General features: G+C 52.5%; 1 protein-coding gene across 1 annotated transcript in view; it reads right to left on the minus strand.

Annotated features, from left to right (window-relative positions):
- Positions 1-21696: 21696 nt before the first annotated feature.
- The window catches only part of COL26A1 (collagen type XXVI alpha 1 chain), a 145121-nt gene continuing 143703 nt past the window's right edge, over positions 21697-23114 (minus strand). Inside the window, exons 12-13 of the mRNA XM_069486406.1 lie at positions 22555-22639; positions 21697-21857 (exon numbers count right to left, since the gene is read on the minus strand). Coding sequence (XP_069342507.1) covers positions 21697-21857; positions 22555-22639 — 246 coding nt within the window. The remainder of the gene's footprint in view (positions 21858-22554; positions 22640-23114) is intronic.

A 23114-nucleotide genomic window follows, 5' to 3' on the forward strand; every position in this document is an offset into this window, starting at 1 on the left:
AGATTTCTATCTGAATAATTTCCTCTAATTGCTGGTAAGAGACATTAATTTTCCTTTTGAAGCTCCCCGCGGCCCCGGGCGCCTTGGGACGTGCCAAGATGGCAGCCCGTCTAGCCGGATTATCTCACCGCCCGCCTGCAGGGCTGGCACCGGGCCACTGCGGGGGCAGGCTGGCGGCGGGCTGGGTGGTGCTCAGCTCCCGTGGGGGGGCTCAGGGTGGGAGGAAGGAGCCCTTGATCTGGTGCCTCGAGGATGCACGCAAAAGGCCTTCGGAGCACTGTGGCCTGGGCAGGGCTCCTGGCCTCGCTCTCCACCGCAGGATGGACACAGGAGTGTCCCGACCACCAGAGGCCTGGGCCCCTCTTCTTTGCTGTGGAACCACTGGGCTCTGGACACACAGGGCATTTCCTCACCTTTTCCACCCGTCATTGCAGCCCCACAGAGGACAGACCCAGGTGTGGCCAACAAGGGTAGGGCCAGTGTGCGAGAGGCCCCCACGAGCGTGCACCTGTCCACAGCTCACACAGCTCCCCTGGGGGAAGTAGCTGTCATCATTCTCCCCATTGTACAGATGAGAGCGTTGAGGTTCACGGTACAGATTGGTCTCACTGTAAGAAGGAAGCTGAATTGAGCTTCTGTCTCCAAGCCCAAGGCTCTTTCCATCCTGCCCCCATCCTCAGATAGCTGTGGGCAAAAGCACAGGGGGAAACTGGGTTCTTTAGCAGACAGTCACGACAGTCCTAATGTGTCCCCAGCTCGCACATCTGGTCTCTTCTCTCATTGTCCCTTATCCTGTTTCCTACATCGGGCCATGCTAAGGCCTTCCCTGGGTTCCCTCAGCACGGGGCTTTCCCTCCCAGCAGGTATCATCGCCCTTTGCTGGGCCTGGTGTCCTCTCCGGCCTGGGAGCATCTCAGGTCTGGGCCATATCTAAGCCCACGCCACGTTCGGTGCCCAGCCTGGGCCCGCTCCAGGGAGGCACACAGGGGATGCTGGGTAGAAGGGAGGCCCCACACTCCAAGACAGTGGTGTGGGGCATTCCAGCTGGTGATGGGACTCACATTGTCTTTTACCCTAAGAGGATTTTCCTTCCCTTTTGATCCTTTGCAATTTATGAAAAATAGAACGCATGTGTTTCCGATTAATTTCTACCAAAAAAATCACGGAAATGTTGACTTTTAAAAAAGAGTCATTTTATGTGGAGGCTCCTTTCAGATTCTTTCAAGACTGCCTTTGCCCAGGAAGTTGAGTTTGGGGAGAAGAAAGTCCACCCTGCCACTGACACAAGATTTGATGCTGTCACAAGAGCTGGCCCTAGTGGGCAGGTGCCCTGGGGCGTTCCCACCTCACTTGCGTTCTTCCCTGGCTCCCTACTGCCCTTGGGGTAAAGTCTGGTCTCCTTAGTCTGGCATTCAAGGCTGCCACAACCCAGCCCCCTGGCCTTTCCGTCCCTAGGCACCCTAATATCCAGGCTTGCTGAACTTCCAGTTGCTCCTGGAATGTGCCAGTCTGTTCCTGTCTCTATCTTTTTGCACATACCATTCCCTCTGCTGGGAATGCTCTCCCCTTCCTTTTGCCACCCCACAAACTCCTACTCATCCTTCAGGACCCGGGCCCAGCGCCTCCCCATCTGCTCCCCCAGACAGCCCCCTGCTCTTACCCCAGCCTTCAAAGAGGTGAGTCCTCGTTTGACCCAAGAGGCCTGGACATGCCGCCTTTGGCCTGACCCGGGTGCACAAAGATGAAAGGCTGGCATGTCATGGTAAGAAGTCATAAAAGGAGAAAGACAAACCCTTCCCAAATGAAAGCCATGCATGGTGTTTATTTTTGGTATTTTATGGGGTGCTTTTGAAAATGGGAGCTGGAAAAAGAGAATTCCACCCGGGACAAGCAACAGATTTCACCCTTGGGGTGGGAGGAGGGTGGGAGGAGGAACAGTCCCCCTGGTTCAGAGCTGACCTCTGGGTCCTGGTCCTGCTTGGATTCCAAAGGAGCAAGAGTTGCTGTCGCAGCCCAGAGCTGGTCACAGGCAGGATTTTAGATCCCAACAGAGAATCCCTCTGACTCCCACACACTCTACCCCCATGCCCACCCGACAAGTACTTTGTAGCGAACCTTGTAAGGCAGGCAGGATGAATATGACCCCATTTTACAGATGAGCAACCTGAGGCCAGCGAATGAAAGAGGTTGGCTTACGGCTAAATTAGCAGCCGGGCAAGGACCAGAAGCCAGGCATCTGTGTATAGTTTAGGCTGATTCTTTCTAGCCCAGCTGTCTCTAGTCCTGGGAGAAACAGCCCTGGGGTCTCCAGCCTCCCACCTTGATGGCAGAGGCTGCCATATTGGTCAGTTTCCTCCAGCCACACCTGCCCTTCTGAGCTTCCTGCCTCCCTCCTTCCCCTCACCTGCTGCTTCAGTGCTTGGAGACTGGGGCAGAGGGTGCATGAGGAGCTCCAGCCATGAAACCATGTGGCCTGGCTGGGGTGGGCCAACCCTGGAGACAAAGGAGACCCTCATCTGCTGGATGGCCTCCTCCCTGCCCAGCCGCAGCCCACAAGAGCTGGGGAAATCACAGAGGGCTTCCTGCAGGCAGGGCCCAGCTGTCGACAGGATCCATCCTCTCGAGGAATGGAAGCCTGAAACTACAACAGAGGCTGGAAGGAGCCAGGGGCTGGGAGAGGCCATGGGTGTCAGCCCAAGTGAGGAGTGAGAGCTCAGCCCTTAGGCAGTATGCATGGCTTCGTGGAAAACGGGGTGGCCTTGGATGAGCCCCACTCCCTGAGTGTCTATTAGAAACCTGGCTCTGGCCCCTTAGTAGCCGCCACCGCTACCTGATTTGCCTCCACTGATAGAGAAGAAAACTGGGAAGGCTGGGGAGAATCAGTGACCCCGGTGGGCGCACACAGCAGGTCGATAACAGATCTAGGATTTGACCCACAGCTGTCTGTCTGCAGAGCCTGTGCCCTGACCCTTACCGCAGTGGGAACGGCCCACGTCCCTCTCCATGGGCCACGGTTGGGCAAGAGGTTGCTGAACTGGCCCGAAGAGGCAGCCCCAGTGTGTGGCCTTGTGCCGCCCAGCCACGCCCCACGGGAAGCACGAAGGTGAATGCCCCGCCCACGAGGAGTGACCACCGTGCGCCACTTTGGAAGCGGACTGGGCGTCCGTCCAGTGGCCAATCCACTTCAGAATCATCTCTGACATCTTGAGGCCCTGCTCGAGCCCTTCCTTGCTCTCCCTGTGGACTGTGTTTAATTGAACACTCACAATGACTGGCTGGAACCTAAATGCTCGTCATTTGGCCCCGAAGCTTCTCTATTTCCCAGCATCCTTTGTGATTAGCCTGGGGCCATGTGACTAGTTCCAGCCAATGGGATGTGAGCAAAGGTAATGCGTCACTTCCGGGTTGAAGCAGTCAGCGGTCAATTCTCGCTCCGACTCTCTCTCTCCTGCTACAGCGATCTCCGAGGGACACTCCCGATAAGAAAGCCATAAGGTCGAGGAAACCTGGCATATCAGTCTTTGTGGGGACAAAAATTAAACCTTTATTAAGCAATTGAGGTTTGGGGCTTCCTCTGACGTCGATTACCTGAGTAGTATTATCCCTGAGTATTGATACAATCCAGGGAGATAGGGAATATTTTCGCCCGCCTGCAGACTGACGCCCAGAGAAGGGACTTGGCCATCTCTGGGTTCCAGAACCACTTCAGCCCGCTGCGCTTGACTCCAAACCCTGACAACTTTCCCGGCTCCTTGCACTGTTGGCTTGTTGAAAACAAAACAGCTTGCGGGGGCACAGGCCGAGCAGAGGACAGAAGTCCAGCAGTGGCCACAGCCTGCTTCTCAGACTTGCATGTTGCCAAAGCCCGATCAGGCTCGTGTAACCCATGATGTGTGTGTGGGGGGAGGGGGCAGCTGCTGCTCAAAGAAGCACGAGGGAGACCTAATACTGCGCAGACACCAGGGCCCCCCAGGACAGCGCAGGATGCGGGGTGACCACGTGATGGATGCCCGTGGGGTTGGCTGTGGGATGCTGCGCCTGTAGCATGATGGGTGGCTGGTAGGGGCCACCAGGACCCAGAAGGCAGAGATAGGGCCTGATTTACAGGCACCAGGGAAGAAAATGCAGCCAAGATTTATCGGGGCTCAAGTGACTCGTTGGAGCCGAGTTTATTATCCATCACGTGCATCTGAATGTGTATTTATGGCTTTCCAAATGATCCTGTCTGGCTGAAAATTATGTCCAAAGAACATCAACAGCAATTAATCTGCGTTGAGAAGGGCTGATTCGGAGTGGAGTTCAAGGCCTCTCCTGGTCTCCCAGGGATGCCGGGGCTGGTCCCATCTGTGTGTGCTTAAGTTCGGGAAGCGGGCGCTGGCCAGCAGATGCTCTGAGCGGAGCTCTCACGGCACCCAGCCTGCAGAGATGACCACATCTCCTGGGGCACTGCTGGCACCCCATTGTGCCAGGTGCTCCGCAAAGTGCTAGAGCTCCCAGAGGGAGAGTGAGAATACTAGCTCCGTCAACTCAATGCTGGGTGACTCTGGGCAAGCCACTGAACCTCTCTGAGCCTCAGTTTCTTCTTTGAGAAATTAGAAGTAGCAGCAATAGCGACCTCAGAGAGTAATTCTCAGGCATACAAGATACTGCCTGCAAAGCACTTAGCACCGTGCCCGGCATTCAGTAAGTGCCCATAAATGGTTGTTTTCTGTTATCATCACGATTATTACCCAAGCATCATATGTAATGTTTGGCACAAGCTGACCACCAAACAAAACCAAACTAGACAAATTTCTGGCTGAAGTCCCATTCGGGAGAAGAAGGACCACTTAATAGGCCCCAGCCAATCAGATAACCACCTAAAAATGGGTTTTATCTTGGAACTGTATGAATACATGAAAGAATTGGTTGTGAATGGCTTAACCTGCTCAGGTCCCAGACCTGCAGATACCTTCACGAAACCCTGGACTTGGGCATAATTGAAGGCAAGAGTTGCTGTTCTGCCAGTACCTACCAGTGTGACTGTCTCTGTTTTGTGTCAGTAAACAGCAGGCACCCAAAACACTCAAAGTACCCCTCCTGTACCGTGGCCATCACCCCTTCCCACCAGGACGCCTTGATTAAGGGGTGTCCTAGTTTGGATTGTCCCCAAGGTGGAACCCAAGATGAGGTCTCAGGAGTTGGGAGTTTATTTGGGAGGTATCTCAGGGAACAGACAGAAGGAACAGAGAGTGCTAAAGGGAAGGAGGAAAGGCCAATGTCAGGGTATGTTATCATGGTCACTGCTCTTTGCAAAGGGGACTTGGTTGGGCAGGGACCCCTCAGGAGAGGAGAAAATATCTCCTAACACTGTCCCTCTGCAGGAAGAAGCCTGGAGCATTTGGCCACCAGCTCCTGTGCCCCTTGGTGGTTGAGTATTTCCCCTGGGGGCATCAACTCCCTCACAAGTGCAGGCAGAGCTTGTTCATAGACTGAACAGACCCGGTTGTGGGGAAGGACGCCTGTCCCATGCTCGACGGACCTGAGCATGCCTGTACTGTCCACCACAGCTGCTGAAATCAAAGGGCAGCTGAAGGAAGTGACCTCAAAAGGAAGTGACACCAAAAGCACCTGCTGCGGTCAACCCCTGTGCCACTGGGTTCCATGTGTGCTCACCTTCCGTCCACTGTGGCATGGGGGCGGTGGACAGGCATAGTCTAGAAAAAGACTCAATCCAGAGATGTATCATAACAAGCTCTGTGCCCTCCTGAATCCATAATAGATACTGGCCATCTGCCTGCTCCAGAACCCGCGAGAGATTTCCTTCATCTGTGGCCAGCACTTCAGCTGGGTCTCCTGCCTGCTGGGGCGACCCAGGCCCTCGTCCCCAAGAACCCCCAGGCCTTGGTTCCCTTGCCTTTGGCAGGCACGGCTGCTACTGTTTACTGTCATCACCAGGCACCCATGTGCCCAGGGAAACGCCAGGTCCAGACAGACTCCTCCCTGCCCCCACTGTGTAGCAGCAACCAGACCCCTTGCTATAATCCGTAGTTGCCCCCGTTAGTGTGGCAGCTCCTTCCTTTGCCTTCTGTTCCACCTGCATAGGAGCCCCAGAGTGACAGGTCACGTTTATCCCTGCAGGTTCAGTGGGACTTCAGTGGGTTTTCTAGTGGAAGTGTTTCCCTAGCAACTGGGAACGGGGCCCCAGGTCTGGTACAGCACAAATTCCACTGGGGCCGCTGGGGGTGACTTGAGAGGGGTCAGTCCTTGCTTCTGGAACCTCTAAATTCTAGCTGTTGGGATCAGCCTATCAACAGTTGGTTCAACGTATATGCCACATTGTGGAGGGCAGCTTGTGTCCATAACTTTGTAAAAATTTTCTGTATTTTTTAGTGATTTGACTTCTTGGGGCCTTACTAATCCTGGAGAAACTGCTTCTCCCAGGGCTCGGTAATTCCTAGAGATAGTAAACAACTTGGCGGCCTGCAAGCGCCAGCACGCCTTTGGCATGCAAACCAACCAATCCAGACCCACGCTCTGCACCGCCTCCTCCCTCTGGCTTTTACACTCCGGGAGGCAACACTCCTCTGCCCCAGTCATCTCCCAGCCAGACATCAGACAACTAGGAGCAGCCCCCACACCCCTAACTAACTGCTGGGGTGCAGAAATGATTCAAACCAGCCAATCCCAGACCTGGTGGGCCATACCCGCCCTCACCCATTCCCTCCTGCGAAAACCACAATAAAGGCTCTTGCTCAGGGGTCCCCCTCGCCCTCCGCCTCCCGACGACCTGGTGCCCCCCCATGTGTGCCTCCTGTTTCTAAGGATGTGTGAGTGAAAACTTCTTCCTTCACTGCCTTTGTCTCCTGAGCTGTTGGTCTCACAGACTGATGACAACAAATCCCCGGTATATTTTAATACAAGCTCCCGACTCCACAGGGAAAACTCAAATTGGCTCCTTAGCTAAGGATTTAGCAGCTGCATCCAGGTGGCGGGGTAGTTGGTAGGACTCATGGATCCCATCTCCCGTCGTGTATCCATTGTGCCCTGTTTGCTGTAAAATGGGTCCCTTGGTCCAAGGCGGGGTTGTGCAGGTTCCTGGTTGTAAGCCTGTGTGTAGTGCTGCAGGGGTGTGCAGCCAGGGAAGGCACACCCATATCTGGAGTAGGTGACATTTATGAGGATGCAACATTGCCCCTCCACAGTGGAATGGATCCAAGCAAATGACTTGCCACCAAGGGTCGGGCTGGCCTATCTCTGCCTGAGCTGGCATATGGAATTCTCTGTGAGTCACCATGTCCTTGTGTCTTTACTGCGATCATTGGATATAAATCCAACCCTAATCCAGTATGACCTCATCTAATCTCGTTTACATCTGCAAAAACCCTATTTCCAAATAAGGTAATATTCACAGATAATGGGGTTTAAGGCTTTAACATATCTTTTTAGGAGACACAATTCACCCCACAACAGACTCCCACCTCTCACCATGTAAAAAATTATCTCCAAATAGATTATAGATGTATATGTAAGAGCTGAAACTATAACACGCTTGGAAGAAAACATAGATATAACTATTTTTGACCTTGGATTAGGCAATGGTTTCTTTGATGTGACACCTAAAGCAGAAGCAATAAAATAAAAATTAGATAAACTGGAGTGTCTCAAAAATAAAAACTTCTGTGCATGAAAGGGCACTATCAAAGAATGAAAAGACAACCCAAAGAATGGGAGAAAATATTTGCAAATCATATACCGGATAAGGAACTCTGTGTCAAGAATATACAAAGAACTCGTACAACTCAACAGTAAAAATGCAAACTTGCCAATTTAAAATTCAGCCCACAAAATGCCTAATCCAAGGCTACAAAGATTTATACCTATGTTTCCTTCTAAGCATTTTATAGTTTTAGCTCTTAGGTTTAGGTCTATAATCTATTTTGAGTTCATTTTTTTATATGGTGGGAGGTAAGGGTATGCTGTAGGAAAAGGATTTTACTAGATGTTTTTTCAAAGATATATAATGGCCAATAAGCACATGAAAATATGCTCAACATCATTAGTCATTAGAAAAATGCAAATCAAAACCACAATAAGATACCACTTCACATCCACTAGGGTGACTATAATAAAAAAAAACAAAACAAGTGTTGATGAGGGTGTAGAGAAATTGGAATGCTTATACACTGCTGGTGGTAATACGGTGCAGCCGTTTTGGAAAACAGTGGCAGTTTTTCAAAAAGTTAAAACATATGGCCAGGTGCAGTAGCTCACACTTGTAGTCCTAGCACTCTGGGAGGCCAAGGTGGGAGGATTGCTTGAGGTCAGGAGTTTGAGACCAGCCTGAGCAAGAGCAAGACCCCCATCTCTACTAAAAATAGAAAAAATTAGCTGGGCAACTGAAAATAGAAAAATTAGCCGGGTGTGGTGGTGCATGCCTGTAGTCCCAGCTACTCAGGAGGCTGAGGCAGGACAATGGCTTGAGCCCAGGAGTTTGAGGTTGCTGTGAGCTAGGCTGACACCACAGAACTCTAGCCCGGGCAACAGAGCTAGACTCTGTCTCAAAAAAAAAAAAAAAAGGTTAAACATAGAGGAGGCTATGTGCACAGGCACAGTGCTTTACACCTGTGATCCCAGCACTTTGGGAGGCCAAGGCAAAAGGATCACTTAAGGCCGGGAGTTCGAAACCAGCCCAAGCAACATAGCAAGACCTTGTCTCTACAAAAAATAAGAAAAATTAGCCAGCCATGGTGGCACACACCTATAGCACTCAGGAGGCTGAAGTGGGCGGATCGCTTGAGCCCAGGAGTTTGAGGTTATAGTGACCTATGATCAAGCCACTGCCTCCACCCTTGGCAGCAGAGTGAGACCTTGTCTCTAAAAAAAATAAAAAAAATAAAAAAAAGGTGAAACGTAGAGTTACCACATGACCCTGCTATGAAAGCATATGTCAACACTAAAACTTATAGACAAAATATATAACAGCATTATTCATAATAGCCAAAAAGTAAAAAGAACCCCAATGTCCACCAACTGATGAATGGAGAAATAAAATCTGGCACAGCCATATGATAGAATATTATTCAGCCATAAAAATGAATGATGTACTGATAACACGCTACAACATGGGTGAATCTTTAAAACATGCTAAACGAAAGAAGCTAGGCACAAAAGGCCACATGTTATATGATTCCACTTATATGAAATGTCTCGAATAGACAAAGCTTTAAAGACAGAAAGTAGATTAGTGCTTCCAAGGGCTGGGGAGGAGGGGAAGATGGGGAGTAGCTGCTAGTGGATATAGGATTTGGGGGGCGAATGAAAATGTTTTTTAAAAAGATAGTGAAATAGGTGGTTTCGCAATTCTGTGAATATACTAAAAACCACTGAATTGTACACTCAAAAAGGATAAATTTTATGGTATGTGAATTACCTCCCAAGATGTTACTAAAAAACAGAAACAAAACCACGTGGGGGCCAGATTTGGCCCACAGGCAGTAGTTTGCCGACCTTGGCATTATTGTATTGTCTGGGGCCTCCAGTACAATGTTGACTAGAAGTGGTGACAGTCTATGTGTTTGTCTTTTTTCCAGTCTCAAGGGAAAGACAGTCAATTATATCACTAATAAGTTTGATGTTGGCTATAGTTATCTTTTTTTGAGACAGGATCTTGCTCTGTTGCCCAGGCTGGAGTGCAGTGGCATCATCATCATAGCTCACTGCAGCCGCCAACTCTTGGGCTCAAGCGATCCTCCTGCCTCAGCCTCCCAAGCAGCTGGGACTACAGGCATGTGCCACTATGCTCAGCTAATTTTTCTATTTTTTGTAGAGACGGGGGTCTCACTCTTGCTCAGGCTGGTCTTGAACTCCTGGCCTGTAGCGATTCTCCTGCCTTGGCCTCCCAGAGTGCTAGGGTTGCAGGTATGAGCCACTGTGCCCCACCTTTTTAAAAAAAAATACTCTTCATCAGATAAAGATTCCTTATATTCCTAGTTCAACACCATAAATAAACGTTGAATTTTATCAAATTCTTTACGTCGATGGGGATAATTCTGTGCTTTTGGCAGAGGGGTGATGAATGACAACTCTTTTTTATCTTTTACTTCTCCTTTATTTGGTTAATGTGGTGGATTATATCAATTGATTTCCAAATATTCAAATAACCTTAAAGTTTTGGAATATGATGTAATATCCCTCTTTGATATCATTGAATTCTATTTGTTAATAATCTGTTTCAGATTCTTATAGCTATATTCATAAGAGATACTTACCTTTCATTTTCATTTTTTATAATGTTTTGGCCAAGTTTTGTTCTCAATTTTACGTTGATCTTATGAAACAAGTTGAGAAGCATGCTTTCTTCTGTTTTCTAGGAAAGTTCGGTAAGTTATGTTATATTTCCTTCTTGAATGTTTGGTAAAATTTATCAGTTAAGCAATGTCAGGCTGGAGTTTTCTTTGTGGGAAGGTTTCTAATTATGGATTCAATTTCTTTAGCAGACATAAGGCTATATAGATTTTTTAATTTCTTCTTGTGATAATTTTGATAAATTGTATTTTTCAATGAATTTATCCATTTTATCTAAACTTTTAGGTTATTGGCATAAAGCTATTCACAATATCCTTTTACTATCTCTTCAAAGTCTTTGGGATCTGTAGTGATGTCTCCTGGCACAAGTAACTTGTGTTTTCTCCTTTCTTTTCTTTGATCCAGCACACTAAGTATACATTTTATTAATCTTAATTCTTCAAAGTATCTATTTGTGGCTTTCTTATTTTCTCTATACATTTACTTTTGATTTTTATTCAATTCTGCTCTAATTTTTATTTTTCCTTCTACTTTCTCTGAATTTGCTGTTTTTTCTCTAGTTTCTTGAGATTGAAGCATAGATCATTTATTTTCTGTCTTTCTTCTTTTCTAATGTATTTATTTAGAATTATAAATTTCCTTCTGTGAGCTATACTCCCTACATCACACAGTTTTTGTGTATCATGTTTTTATTTTTATTTTTTTTGGTTAATTCAAAAAATACTCTCTAATTTCTATTGTAATTTGGTTTTTTCCCTATTGGATTGTCTAAAACAATATGGATTATTTCAAAGTGTTTGGATCTTTTCTAACTTTTTTTGTTATTAATTTCTATTTTAATTTCAATGTAGTCAGAAAACACACTCTATAATTTTAATCATTTGAAATTTGTTTAGATTTCTTTATGGTTAGGCATATGGTCTATTTTAGAAATTGTTCCTTGTGCACTTGAGTTTTTTATTTATTTATTTTTGAGACAGGGTCTTACTCTGTTGCCTGGACTAGAGTGCAGTGGCATCATCATAGCTTACTGCAGCCTCAAACTCCTGGGCTCAGGTGATCCTCCTGCCTCAGCCTCCCGACATGTGCCCTGTATTAAAAGAATATATATTATGCAGTCAGTGGGTGTATGTTCTAAATATTTTCCATTGGGTCAAGTTGGAAAATCATATACTTCAAATCCTCTATATTATTCTTTTATTCAAAATGTGCTTCTTATAAACAGCATATAGTTAGGACTTTAAAAATCCAATTTGACCCTCATGCCTTTGGGTTATAACTAGCTCTAGCTCACTATATTCTCCTTTCTGGTTCTTCTACATCCCACCCACACCTTTAAAAATAGTCTACTTGATATAAAATCTTCCTCAAATTATTCTAATTTAAGTGTACTATGTATTTCATGTTGGAGCCCCAAATGACTCAGGTCCTTTTATACCCCAGCCTCCATTGCAGTGAGGTTGGGGTCACATGACTAGTGCTGGCCAATGGACTGTGAGCAGAGATGACTGTATATCTCCCACGGAGCCTCCCCCGTCCCAGTCTTTCCTGCTGTAGCAATCTCAGAGGCTACTTTCCCTGGATGGCAGGGCTCCAGAATGGCAAAAGGCTGCCTGACCTAGCATATACTCACTTTGTATGAGTAAGAAGGAGACATTGCATGAGTTAGATCGCTGAGATTCCAGGATGGATTTGTTATTTCTGCATAGCCAATTCTATCTTGACTTAGCGTCGTGCACTATATTTACTCGCATGTCATAAATATAGCTTGCAATGGATGTCTGCCTTTCTTTTCTTTTTCTTTTTTCTTTGTTTTTTTTCAGAGAGACTCTCACTCTGTTGCCCCGAGTCGAGTGCTGTGGCATCAGCCTGGCTCACTGCAGCCTCAAACTCCTGGGCTTAAGCGATGCTCCTGCCTCAACCAACCAAGTAGCTGGGACTACAGGCACGTGCCACAATGCCTGACTAATTTTTCTATTTTTAGTAGAGACGGGGACTCACTCTTGCTGAGGCTGGTCTCAAACTCCTGACCTCAAGCAATCCTCCCACCTCGGCCTCCCAGAGTGCTAGGATTACAGGCATGAGCCACTGTGCCAGGCCCTTTTTTTTTCTCTTTTCTCCTTTCCTTCCTTTCTTCATACCTTCCTTCCTTCCTCTTTCTTTTCTCTAATTTTCTTGTTCTCTCACTCTTTTTCCCCCACTTTCTTTCTCTCTCTATATTTTTTTTCTTTCTCAGTTCAGTTTTCCCTTGTTCCTGCTGATTCCAAGCCTTACAGTTTTCTTCCAAAGAATTCTTTCTGCTTTACCCAGCCAGCCAGGGTGGGTCTCTACTGCCAACAGCTAAGAACCCCAATTGATATACTATTTTCCACTTAATATTATATCACAGGCTTATTTCCATGCCATTAAAAAGTATTCAAAATATTATTTTAATGACTGTACAGTATTTCATCATATTTATGTACCGTAACTTATTTAACCATGCCCAAGTGTTTGAGTAAATTATAAATTTCTGTTAAATACTTGCAATGAATATTATTGTATTCACAATTTGAGCTTAAATCCTGCACATCTCCTTAGGATGTCTTAGGAGTGTGAGTACTGGGTTAATAGTATGAACATTTTAAAAGTTCTTGTGGCACAAAGTCAATTTTTTTCTAGAAATTTCATAACAATTTGTACCTTCACATGTGAGATGAATAAGAAACTCAATTTCACTCCACTCAACAAGATTGGGTGCTGAAATTTTGAATATTCTTTGAGAATTTGATGGGAAAATCTCATTGGTGTTTTAACGAGTTTTTTGGTTACTGATGAAGCTGAATATTTTAAAATATGTTTATTGCATAATTTTATTTCTTCTTTTGAACATTTTGTAGTGACTGTTTTTCTATTGGAATATGCATTTTATTGATTTGTAATTACTTTTTATATGTGAGAGGTATTAACCCTTTGTCATATTTTTGCAACTATTTTATACTTGTTTGTAGTTTCCCAATAAATTTAACTAAATGGTTTTTTAAAACATAAAGAGATTTAAATTTTATGTATTAAGTTTGTATCTTAATCTTCATTATTGTTTCTACCGCTTTTATGTTTAAAAAGTCATTACTCACACCCAAGATCAAATATTTGTCTTTTTTTATGATTCCCCTCTTTACATTTAATTCTCTAAATCCTCTAGAATTCACATTGATATACGGTGTGAAGGAAAGAGCTAATTTTATTTCTTTCCAAATAGCTAACCAAATGTCCCGGCATCGTTTATTGAATAATCTGTCCCTTCCCCACAGATTTGCGATGCCACCTCAGTAAGCTGAGACGTGGTGATCGCCATGGCAACGGGGCTGCATTAAAAGCATCTGTGCTCACAAAGTGGAGGGCTGGTGCCTGGCAGAGTTCAGTCTGGTCTCACTGCACATCTTCCCTAATTAAGATGCACCTTTTGGTTTTGTCTTTTTTTTTTTATGTGTTCCATTTATAGCTATGATGCAGAAGAATAACTAAGGCCAGGGACCTCTCATGCCCAATCTGGATCTGCCAGGGTGATGGGAGTGTGGGAGGGCCGTGGGCAATGAGGTGAGAAAGTGGACAGTGATTTGCCCCTGAGAACCTGAAGGATGTCACCAAAGTCCTTGAATAGCTGGAAGGTGTGTGTGGGATGGTCATGTTTGAAAATGCAGCTCTGGTGTAAAACAAAGCAGCAACTGCTCAGCAAGAGCCTAGCTGGGGATCCTGAGTGTCCCTGTCCTTCCTGGGGTGGCAGATTCTGCCGTCAACAGGCAAAAAAAAAAAAAAAACCCTACTTCTCACCCTGAGGCTTCTGGAGTTAGTTCCTCGGAATCCTCCTCCCTTCCCTATCAGGTATCTGTATCCAGGCCTGGGACAGACAAAACCAGAGCCAGCCCTTGTTTTCCCACAAGGAGAAGAAGGCCATGGACTGCGTGTTTGTATTCTGCTAAAATTCATATGTTGAAGCCTGAATCCCCAACGTCATAGTATGTGGAGGTGGGACCTTTGGGAGGTGTTTAGGTTTAGATGGGGTCATGAGTGTACAGCCCTCATGATGGGATTAATGTCCTTATAAGAAGAGACACAACAGAGCTTGCCTCCTCTCTCTTTCTCCACCGTGTGAGAACACAGCGAGAAGGTGGCTGTCTGCAAACCAGAAAGAGAGCCCTCACCAGGAGCCGGATCTGCTGGCACCTTGATCTTGGACTTGCCAGCCTCTAGAGCTGTGAGAAATGTTGCTCCTCCCACCGCAGTCTATGGTATAATTGTGATAGCAGCCCACGCTGCTGAGACACAGTGAAGATGCTTGACAACCGGTTTGAATACTGGGTGACTGCAAAGCCACCTGCTGCAGTGGGGAGAGTCAGTGAAGGTCATGGCAAGCCATGGTAGGAAGAAGCAGAAGCTGTGAACAGACAGCAGTTACGAGGCCAGAGACAGACAGATTGTCAGGAGAGGAGGGATGGACACATAGAACGCAGAGCCTGTGGGAATCAGCGACTTCTTCCTGCGGCTGACTCAGCTCCACTTCTGCTCCTTTGGTGTCTGCCCCTCCTCCAGCCCCTGTCCTTGAGGTCCCCTGATATCCGTGTAGCCTTGCAATGAGCCACACTCCCGTATCTCCCCCAGTCCCTCCCTGGAACACTTCCAGCAACTTCCGATGCTTTTCCCCTTCTCACCCCATCAGGCCTTTGGACGCGCTGGTGCCTCCCAGACTCGCCCGACCTCCTCCTTCACCAGAGCAACGGCCACTGTGTCCCTCCCAGGAGAGGACTCCCTGCCCTCTGGCGGGCTGGGTGCTCCTCACTGGGGCCCCCGTTTCCTGGCTTTCCTGCCACCCTTGCTGCTGTCCTTGTCCTCCACTCCCTTGGAGGCAGAGGCTGGCCCGCCCCCCCGTAGACTGACCTGTTGAATTAGGCTGGGCTGGGCGGGGCAGACGTGGGGCAGAGCACGGGGCATCCTCCATCTCCCCTGCGCTGCTGGGCAGTGGGCCTGGCACAAGCCAGGGCCTGTGTTACCTGGCCCCGATGAGGCTATGTCCACCCTGACGGATGGCTCCAGATGGGCTGTCCCCTCCCCTGCTGGGGACTACTGCATTCCCAGCACCCCCTGGGATGCCAGGCCTGGGGAGTGCCCGGGAGTGTTTGCAAATGCAAGACAGTAAACGCCCCGTGATGTGTACAGGCTGCAGCCGACCTTGTGCATGAAGACATCTTGGAGAGGGTGTGGCCGTGCCAACTCCTCATGTGATTCTGGGGAAGGGGCAGCATTTGGCAGAAACCCTCAGACTACAAAGGCCAAACCCTATAGTGTACTGATGTGAGACCAGAGAGGGTGTGTGCCTCTCAACGTCACACAGCCAGCAAGGCGCTGCATCAGGACTGGGCCCTGCAGGCAAGCCCGGGGTGCAGGGAGGGCACGGTCACCAGCTCTCGCCCCTGCACCCAAGTCAGCTGCTCGGTAAGGCTCTGCTGAGATGGTCCCCTGAAGATAGAGACTCTAGAACAAACCAAAGGGCATCCTTTAGGTGTGGGTGCTGCTGCCTGAGATCAGCGCTTCCCACCTGTGCTGTGAATCGCCCCAGGTGGGCTCAGATGTTGGCCTTTGGGGGCTGCCAGGGCAGTGCCACCACAGTCCTGCATAACATGGCGTGGTGTGGCGTGTGGGAGGTGTTTAGGTTTAGATGGGGTCATGAGTGTACAGCCCTCATGATGGGATTAATGTCCTTATAAGAAGAGACACAACAGAGCTTGCCTCCTCTCTCTGTCCCCACCATGTGAGGACACAGCGAGAAGGTGGCTGTCTGCAAACCAGAAGACATTCTTCTTCCAATGGCCTTACCTCTCTGTGTTGTCACCTAGATGCCCCCATAAATTGAGACCCTGTGGGGACCAATGAGGCTGTAATCCAGCCTCATGGCTGGCATCCTATTTTACCCACGGTGCCAGCTCCACCGGAGTTCTCGTGCCAGGAATCCCCAGAGCGGGAGGACAGTACTTTGGGGAGGGAGATGAGAGACCCTGTGCCCAAGTCCTGCGGTTGGGCTGAGACTTCCAGAGCGTGCTGATCCTACAGAAAGACTTTCAGAGCTGCCGGGGACCTTACTGGTCACTGTGGTGGGTAAGAGTGGAGGCTCCTACTCAGCCGTAAAGAGAAACGACGTACTGACACACGTGCGACACGGCCGAGCCATGAAGCCTTATGCTAAGTGGTAGGAGCCGTCACAGAAGGCCACGTGTTGTATGGTCCCATTTCTACCACGTGTCTAGAGCAGAGACGGAAGGCAGACTGGCGATCGTGTCGGGCTGGGGAGATGGGAGGATTCCGTTAGTATTACTAATGCATTCAGGATTTGAGGGGGTGACGAAAGTGTTCTAAAATCGACTGTGGAAGAGACACACAGAGGAGGGGCCACGCGGAAGCAGAGGCAGAGATCCGAGGGAGCAGCCGCAAGCCGAGGGATGCCTGGGGCCACCTGAGGGTGGAAGGACCAGGAGTGGCTTCTCCCGGGAGCCTGCAGAGGAAGTGCGGCACTGCCAGCACCTTGACACTGGACAAAAAGCCTCTGTCATAAGCCACCAGATGTGTGGTCACTTCTTACTGCAACCTAAGAAATGACAGTTTCTAGTCATTTTTAGCACAGCCACTCAACCGGTGGTGTCAGAGCCAGGGCTGTTGTCCCACATTCTCACTCGGGACCTGTATAAGGTTTCTCTGGAGACACGGAACCAACAGGGTGTGTGCGCGTGTGTGTGTGTGTGTGTGTGCATGTGTGTGTGTGCACATACATACACATACATGTACAGGTTGGGGGAGAAAGATTTATTAAACAAGAGGAATTGGCTCACACAGCTTTGCAGGCTGAGAGGTGCCAAGATCTGCGGTTGGCAAGCTGGTGACCCAGGAGAGCTGATGGTGTAAGTTCTGGTCCAAAAGCCAGCAGGCTCAAGACCCACCCAGAGCCAACGTCTCAGCTGGACTCCAAAGGCAGGAAAAAGCCCACGTCCCAGTTCAAGCTGTCAGGCAGGAGGCCCCTTCCAGCCCATGTTTTTGCTCTATTCAGGCCTTCAGTGGATTGGATGAGGCCACCCACACGGGGGACGGCCACCTGCCCTCCTGAGTCACCCGTTCAAATGCTAACCTCACCCAGACACTCCGGATTCACAGTTGACTAAACGTCTGGGCACCCCATGGCCCAGTCAAGTTGACGCACAGAGTTAACCGCACAGGCCTCTTCGTTTTGTCTGTCTTGAATCGAAACAGCATCAACCCAGGCATCTGAGGGTCTGGAGGCAGGTTCTGTGATGCGCACCCAGAGAACGGTTGTCACTCACTCGCCCAGGCCACACACCCACCAGCTGTGCTGGGACGTGTGACCCCGGCCATCTCCTTTGGGACACACCAGCTCATCAGGTTTACCAGCCTCTGCCTGAAAACGTATTTAATTTGCCTTTTACAACGCACCGATGGCAACTTAATTAACTGGCAATTGAAAGTTATAGGTGGCATTAGAATTTATTAATAACATTGGAAATAAATCGCCCTGGAATTCAATTAATTGAAAATCTCATGAAATTCTCTTTTTATAATCCGTAAAACAGGCCTCAGAGGCGGGTTGGGACTGCAGGTGTGGGGAGTGGGGAGGCGGCTTCTGTTCCGACATGGGCCAGCCTGGGCTCCCGCCCTGCTCACACCCTTGTCACTGGCCCTGGGGGCTGGAGAGGGGCCCCTCTCCCACTGTGAATGTCCTGCCAGGTGCCAGGGTGCACTGTAGCGATGCCTCTGCACCACACCAGGCCCAGAGCCGGGTGCTGGGGCCGCAGATGTGACCCCGCACACAGGACGCTCACAGCCAACAGGGGGAAGACAGAGCAGTGGGGTCACCCTTTGGATCCAGAGGGGTGAGGGCTGGAGCTGGAAGACCCCAGTGGTACCTTGACTGTCCCTGGCTGGGGCCCAGGGCTACAGTCAGGGTGTTCCTGCCACTCTAGTCGGACAGTCGCCCCTCGTGGGTCTTTGGGACATGGCAGGCACAGACTGAGAAGAGCATGCGCCACTGGGGGCCCCTCCCACACAGCGCAGGGGACGGGAGGCCGAGGCCGGGCCCGGCTCCAGCCTGAAGTCTCACTTTGCCTCGGGGCTCACCTGGGCTGAGGGGTGAGGACAAAAGGGTCCCACAGAGCCACAGGCCAGGGCCTTGGGGGCAACGAGGACCATGGCTGGACTCAGCTCCGGATCCCAGGGCAAGGGATCCGGAAGGGAAGGGGACACTGAAGTGGTGTCAGCCCCTTCTCTGCCACAAACATGCACATGCGTGTGCGCACTGCAGTAGGCGTGACAGTGCACAGCACGTGCACACACGCATACTCGAGTACACACGTGCACACGCGTGTACACACACTGGTAATGCATTTGCACACGCACGTACAGCAGGGGCCGGAGCCCGCTGGTGCTTGAGGAGAAACTCCGGGCACAGGACGGGGCGTGCAGGAGGCAGCACTGCAGAGGGAGGCGGCCGCGCCCCCCAGGTGGTGGCCTGCAGTGGGTGACCGGAGGGTGCAGAGCAGAGGGGACTGGAGGAGGTGAGGGACAGCGCATCCGGGCTGGGCAAGAGGGGTGGGGTGGGGCGGGGTGAGAAATGGGGGGGCCGGTGCTAATTCTCCCTCCTCAGCCCCATGGGTGGCTGGGCAGATGCCCCAGGGGGAGCTCAGGGCTGTCCAGGCAGTGACAGGTCCGGCCAGCCCTGCCCCTGCTCAGGTGCTCAGAGCTCGGCTGTGCCAGGAGGGGACCTGGGAGGCCCGCCTGGACAGGGCTGACCCTGGCGCATCCCTTTCCCGGGGCATGTGGGGTCAGGGGCATCTGGCCAGAGGAAGCTGGCTGGGGCCCAGGCCCGCAGCATCCTAGCGGAGCTCTGGTGCTTCGCTTCATGTTCTGAGTCTGAGCCCTGGACACTGAGCCTGGAGGCGCAGGCGAGGGTGTCCCCACAGGTGTGCAAAGGCCCACGTGGTACACGGCAGAGCAAGAGGGGCCTGGCCTGTCTCTTTGGCTGCAGGGGTCAACGGAGCTAAGGTGTCTCAGGAGTTTATACAAAGCCAAGGGCCGGGGTCCCCTTGGGGCTGTAAGTGCCCGAAGGCACCCAGGCCCTTTCCCCAGCAGCTCTCCCGTGTCCTGCAGGCACTTAGCGCCACCATGTGCCTGGGGAACCAGCACCCACAGGCTGGGCAGGCGGGGCCAGCAAACCTCCTGGCTGGCTCCTTGGGCCAGAGCTGCTGCGTGTGCAGCCGGGACAGGGGCTCTGATGACAGCAGCAGGTGGCACAGCCCAGGCTTGGGCCAGGAACAGGGGAGACACCGCAGATTCATGAGCAGTGGAGGAGCGCGGCTAGGCTTGCATTTCAGAAAGATCATTCTACCGGCCAGATGGAGCGGGGAGGCCAGACTGTGGTACCCTGCCTCCTCTGCTGTCCCTTGGGGGTCAATGTCCTCCCCCTCCAAGGTCACGCACCTGGCAGCTGCTTCCGTGTCCTGTGAGAATTCTCTCCGCACCCACCCCAGTCTGCGCTGCTCCCCGCCTGGCTCCGGCCTGTGCTCACACCTGGCCCCGCTGCAGCGCCGTCCTGGGTCTTGGTTTGTTTGTGTGAACCCTACTCTGCCTCCCAGAACGGCTCGCTGCGGGGCGGAGCGGGTGCTTAATCCCTACAAAGGCCACCCAGGACTCAGTGTGTCATCGTAGGCTTGTCATCAGAGCATATGGGCTTCCCTGGGGTCCCAGGGGTGGGGGGAGTATGTCGCTGACCCCAGGCCTGGGCAGGCCAGAGCCCCGAGGCCTCCCCGGCTCGCCCTCTCTCCCTGCAGAGCTGGGGCCAGGCCCAGCTTAGACCCAGGGGGTGGGAGGTGGGGCGCCCTCTGAGAGGCTACCCTGCCTGCCCTCACCCTCCTCGCACCCCCGGGGCCTCCTGGAGCCAGAGCTGGGCCCCCCTCCCTTGGAGGCCTTGTGGCAGCCCCGGGCCTCGCCAAAGCTGCCCAGGGCTTCCCGGCACCCGGCCCACGGGACACAGCCCGGCCTCACAGACAGACCCACAGTGGGGAGAGCCACACAGACAGACCCACAGTGGGGAGAGCACCTTTATTGTCAGATACGGTAACAGCGCCACAGGCTGGCGGTGCGGGTCAGAGGTCCTGCCGCCTCCGGCCTCCCCTCCAGACCTGCCTCAGGAGGGGCCATCAGGGCCTTGAGGGCTGGGAGAGGTGACCAGGGCCCAGAGGGACCAGGCCACAGCCTCCCAAGAGCACCAAGAGCGCCGGGGACAGTCACTCCTGCCATGAGGGGACATGTGCCCCAGGGTGGCGCCAGCACCTTTGATTCTCTGAGTCTGCTGCTGTCGCTGAGCGCCGGGTCCTGGCCCGGCAGGAGGGTGACACCAGGGCCCGGCTGGTCACAGGAGGGCTGCGGTCTGAGCCAGCAGGCAGACCCTACGGGTTCCCCAGGGAGGCTGCGAGGGGCCTGGGCTGCGAGTCCCACCCTGAGGGACAGTCCCATGAAGTGCCCCTCCTCTGGCTCGGGGGTGGGCTCAGTGACACTGGGGGTCACAGTGGGGGATGCCAGCCTGGTGTGTGGGCCCTGCACTCCCAGTGCTGCTCTGTCACGGTCCCCAAGTCCATGTGACTGTCAGTGGTGTATTCAGGGTTTCCCTGGCCTCTGAGAGCAGCTACAGGCCAGGCCGCCCCCAGCCGGAAGAGGAGACCCCAAACCCCGGGGAGGGGGCCGACGAAGGGAGGCCCAGGGCTCTGCGGTCTCACACTCGGACACGCCTTGAGGGCCCCGCCATCCTCCCAGCTGGCCCTGCGCCCTCCCGTCTGAGTTTCCTCATGAAGAGGGGAAACCGGCAGGGCGAGAACACCCAGTTTCAAGAGCTGAGGGCCCTGGGTTCAAATCCTGCCCCAGCCATCCAGGAGCCGGTGGCCACAGGTGGGTAATTTGTACCCACCGAGCCTCGGTCCTCCGTGTAAAGTGAAGACAGTAAGCCTACCTCCTACGGGTTAAATGAGACGACACAGGGAAAGCTCCTTGGACAGGCCCAGACGTCGCAGGGACTCAGTAAATGAGGAGTATTAGGATTCTTCTCACGCCCACCCCCAGCCCACCCAGACCCCGTGTCCAGCAGGGAGTGGGGGGTGGGGGAGGACGGGCCTCTGCAGAGAGTGCTGGTCCCCTCTGGACCCTGCCCCTAGAGGTGCCGTCTGTCCCCAAGGCCCTCGGGCCCCAGGAGCCAGTGTCCCCACAGCGGTCCATGTCTGCAGCCCAGGCCCCCTGGGGCGCCTTCAGGAACCAGCAGCAGCGCAGGCCTCCGGGGCCGCGTCTCCGGCCACAGTGGGGCTTATCCGGGGAGCTGGGCTCTCACTGCCGGCCGCCGGCCCGCTCTGCGCTCTTCTGCCCAGGGTCGGGGCCAAGCAGGGCAGCGAGGACACCATCGGGGTGGGGGCCGCCCCGCTTCATCTTGAGGTTGGCTCTCAGGGTGGCGTCCTGGCCGGAGCCTCCCTCGGGGGAGGCCAGGGGATCTGGAGGGAGAGCAGGGGTGGCTCCAGACAGAGCCTGCGGGCACTCGGAGCACCTCTGCCCCCCGTCCTTGGCAGGGGAGAGAAGCCCTTGTCCAGCGCGGGTGAGGCAAAGCAGCAGCGGCTTCGGGCCCTCACGCATTTGTTCATCCCTGTCCATGCCTCCGCCCACTCACCTGTCCCTTCACCCATCCGCCCACCATCCAGGCTCCTGAGCTCTGGCCCTGCAGATGCGCCACTCGCCACCCTGCACAGGGGTCCCGGTGGGCCAGGGGGAGACATGGAAACCCCACCCCATCATGGAGTGGCAGGCCCCTTGGAGCACCGTGGGGACAGAGTGGGGCTCGGGGAGGCTTTGCAGGGGCAGAGATCTCTGAGCTGGTCCCGGGTGGGAGTCAGTGCTCCCGGGGCAGAAGGCCTGGCCTGAGCAAAAGTGTGGGGGTGGGAGGTGCCACCCCCCACAGGGCCATGTGGCGGGGGGGATGGGGAGCTGGGCTGATGCACCCGGGAGTTAAAGGCAGCTGGGAGCCACTGGGGTCCCTGAGCAGAGGAGGGGCAGCACCGGCCTGGGTTTTGGCGAACAGCGTCTGGTGGCCAAGTGGAGGCCCTCGGGGGCAGGGAGGCCGGAGCCCTGAGGAAGCAGGGGTGGGCAGGGGAGGGGAGGGAGAGTCCCAGCTCGGTGGCCCTGGTCACTGCTCACCGTGGATCCCGATCATGTGCTCCAGGATGAGGACTCGCTCTGCCAGGATCTTCAGCGCCTCTCGCAGCTGCTGCACCCCCTCGCCCTGGCGGGGAGGAGGGGGTGGCCAGGGTCAGGGCGGGCCGCATGGAGGGGTCAGGGCTGTCCCGCCGCAGCCCCCACCCCTGCCTCTTCCCACCCGTCCCCACCGCCACGGCAGATAGCGTCCCAGAGGCTGAGCTTCAGACCCATGTTCACAGACAAGGAGCCCAAAGCACAGAGGGGACAGGCAACATCCCTAGTGCCACACAGCCTGGACGTGGCTGCCTGGCTGCTTCCCCTGGGCATCCTGTTTCCAGAAAATACCCTAACGAGGGCAGAGCACCCAGCACAGGGCCTTGGGGGAGGTGCTTTCTCGCTTCCTTCCTGGGCTGCCCAGCTGAGAGCTCTCTGCCACATTAACGCCGCAGAGCAGGCCGGGGACAGGCCAGGTGTGGCCGCACCAGGCAAGAAGAGTAGGTTGAGCCACCGCCCCAGGCGGTGCTGGGGACAGGCTGGCCATGGTGACAGAGACCACGTTC

The sequence above is a fragment of the Eulemur rufifrons genome, chromosome 14 (assembly GCF_041146395.1).
Source record: "Eulemur rufifrons isolate Redbay chromosome 14, OSU_ERuf_1, whole genome shotgun sequence".
Classification (NCBI taxonomy): Eukaryota; Metazoa; Chordata; class Mammalia; order Primates; family Lemuridae; genus Eulemur; species Eulemur rufifrons.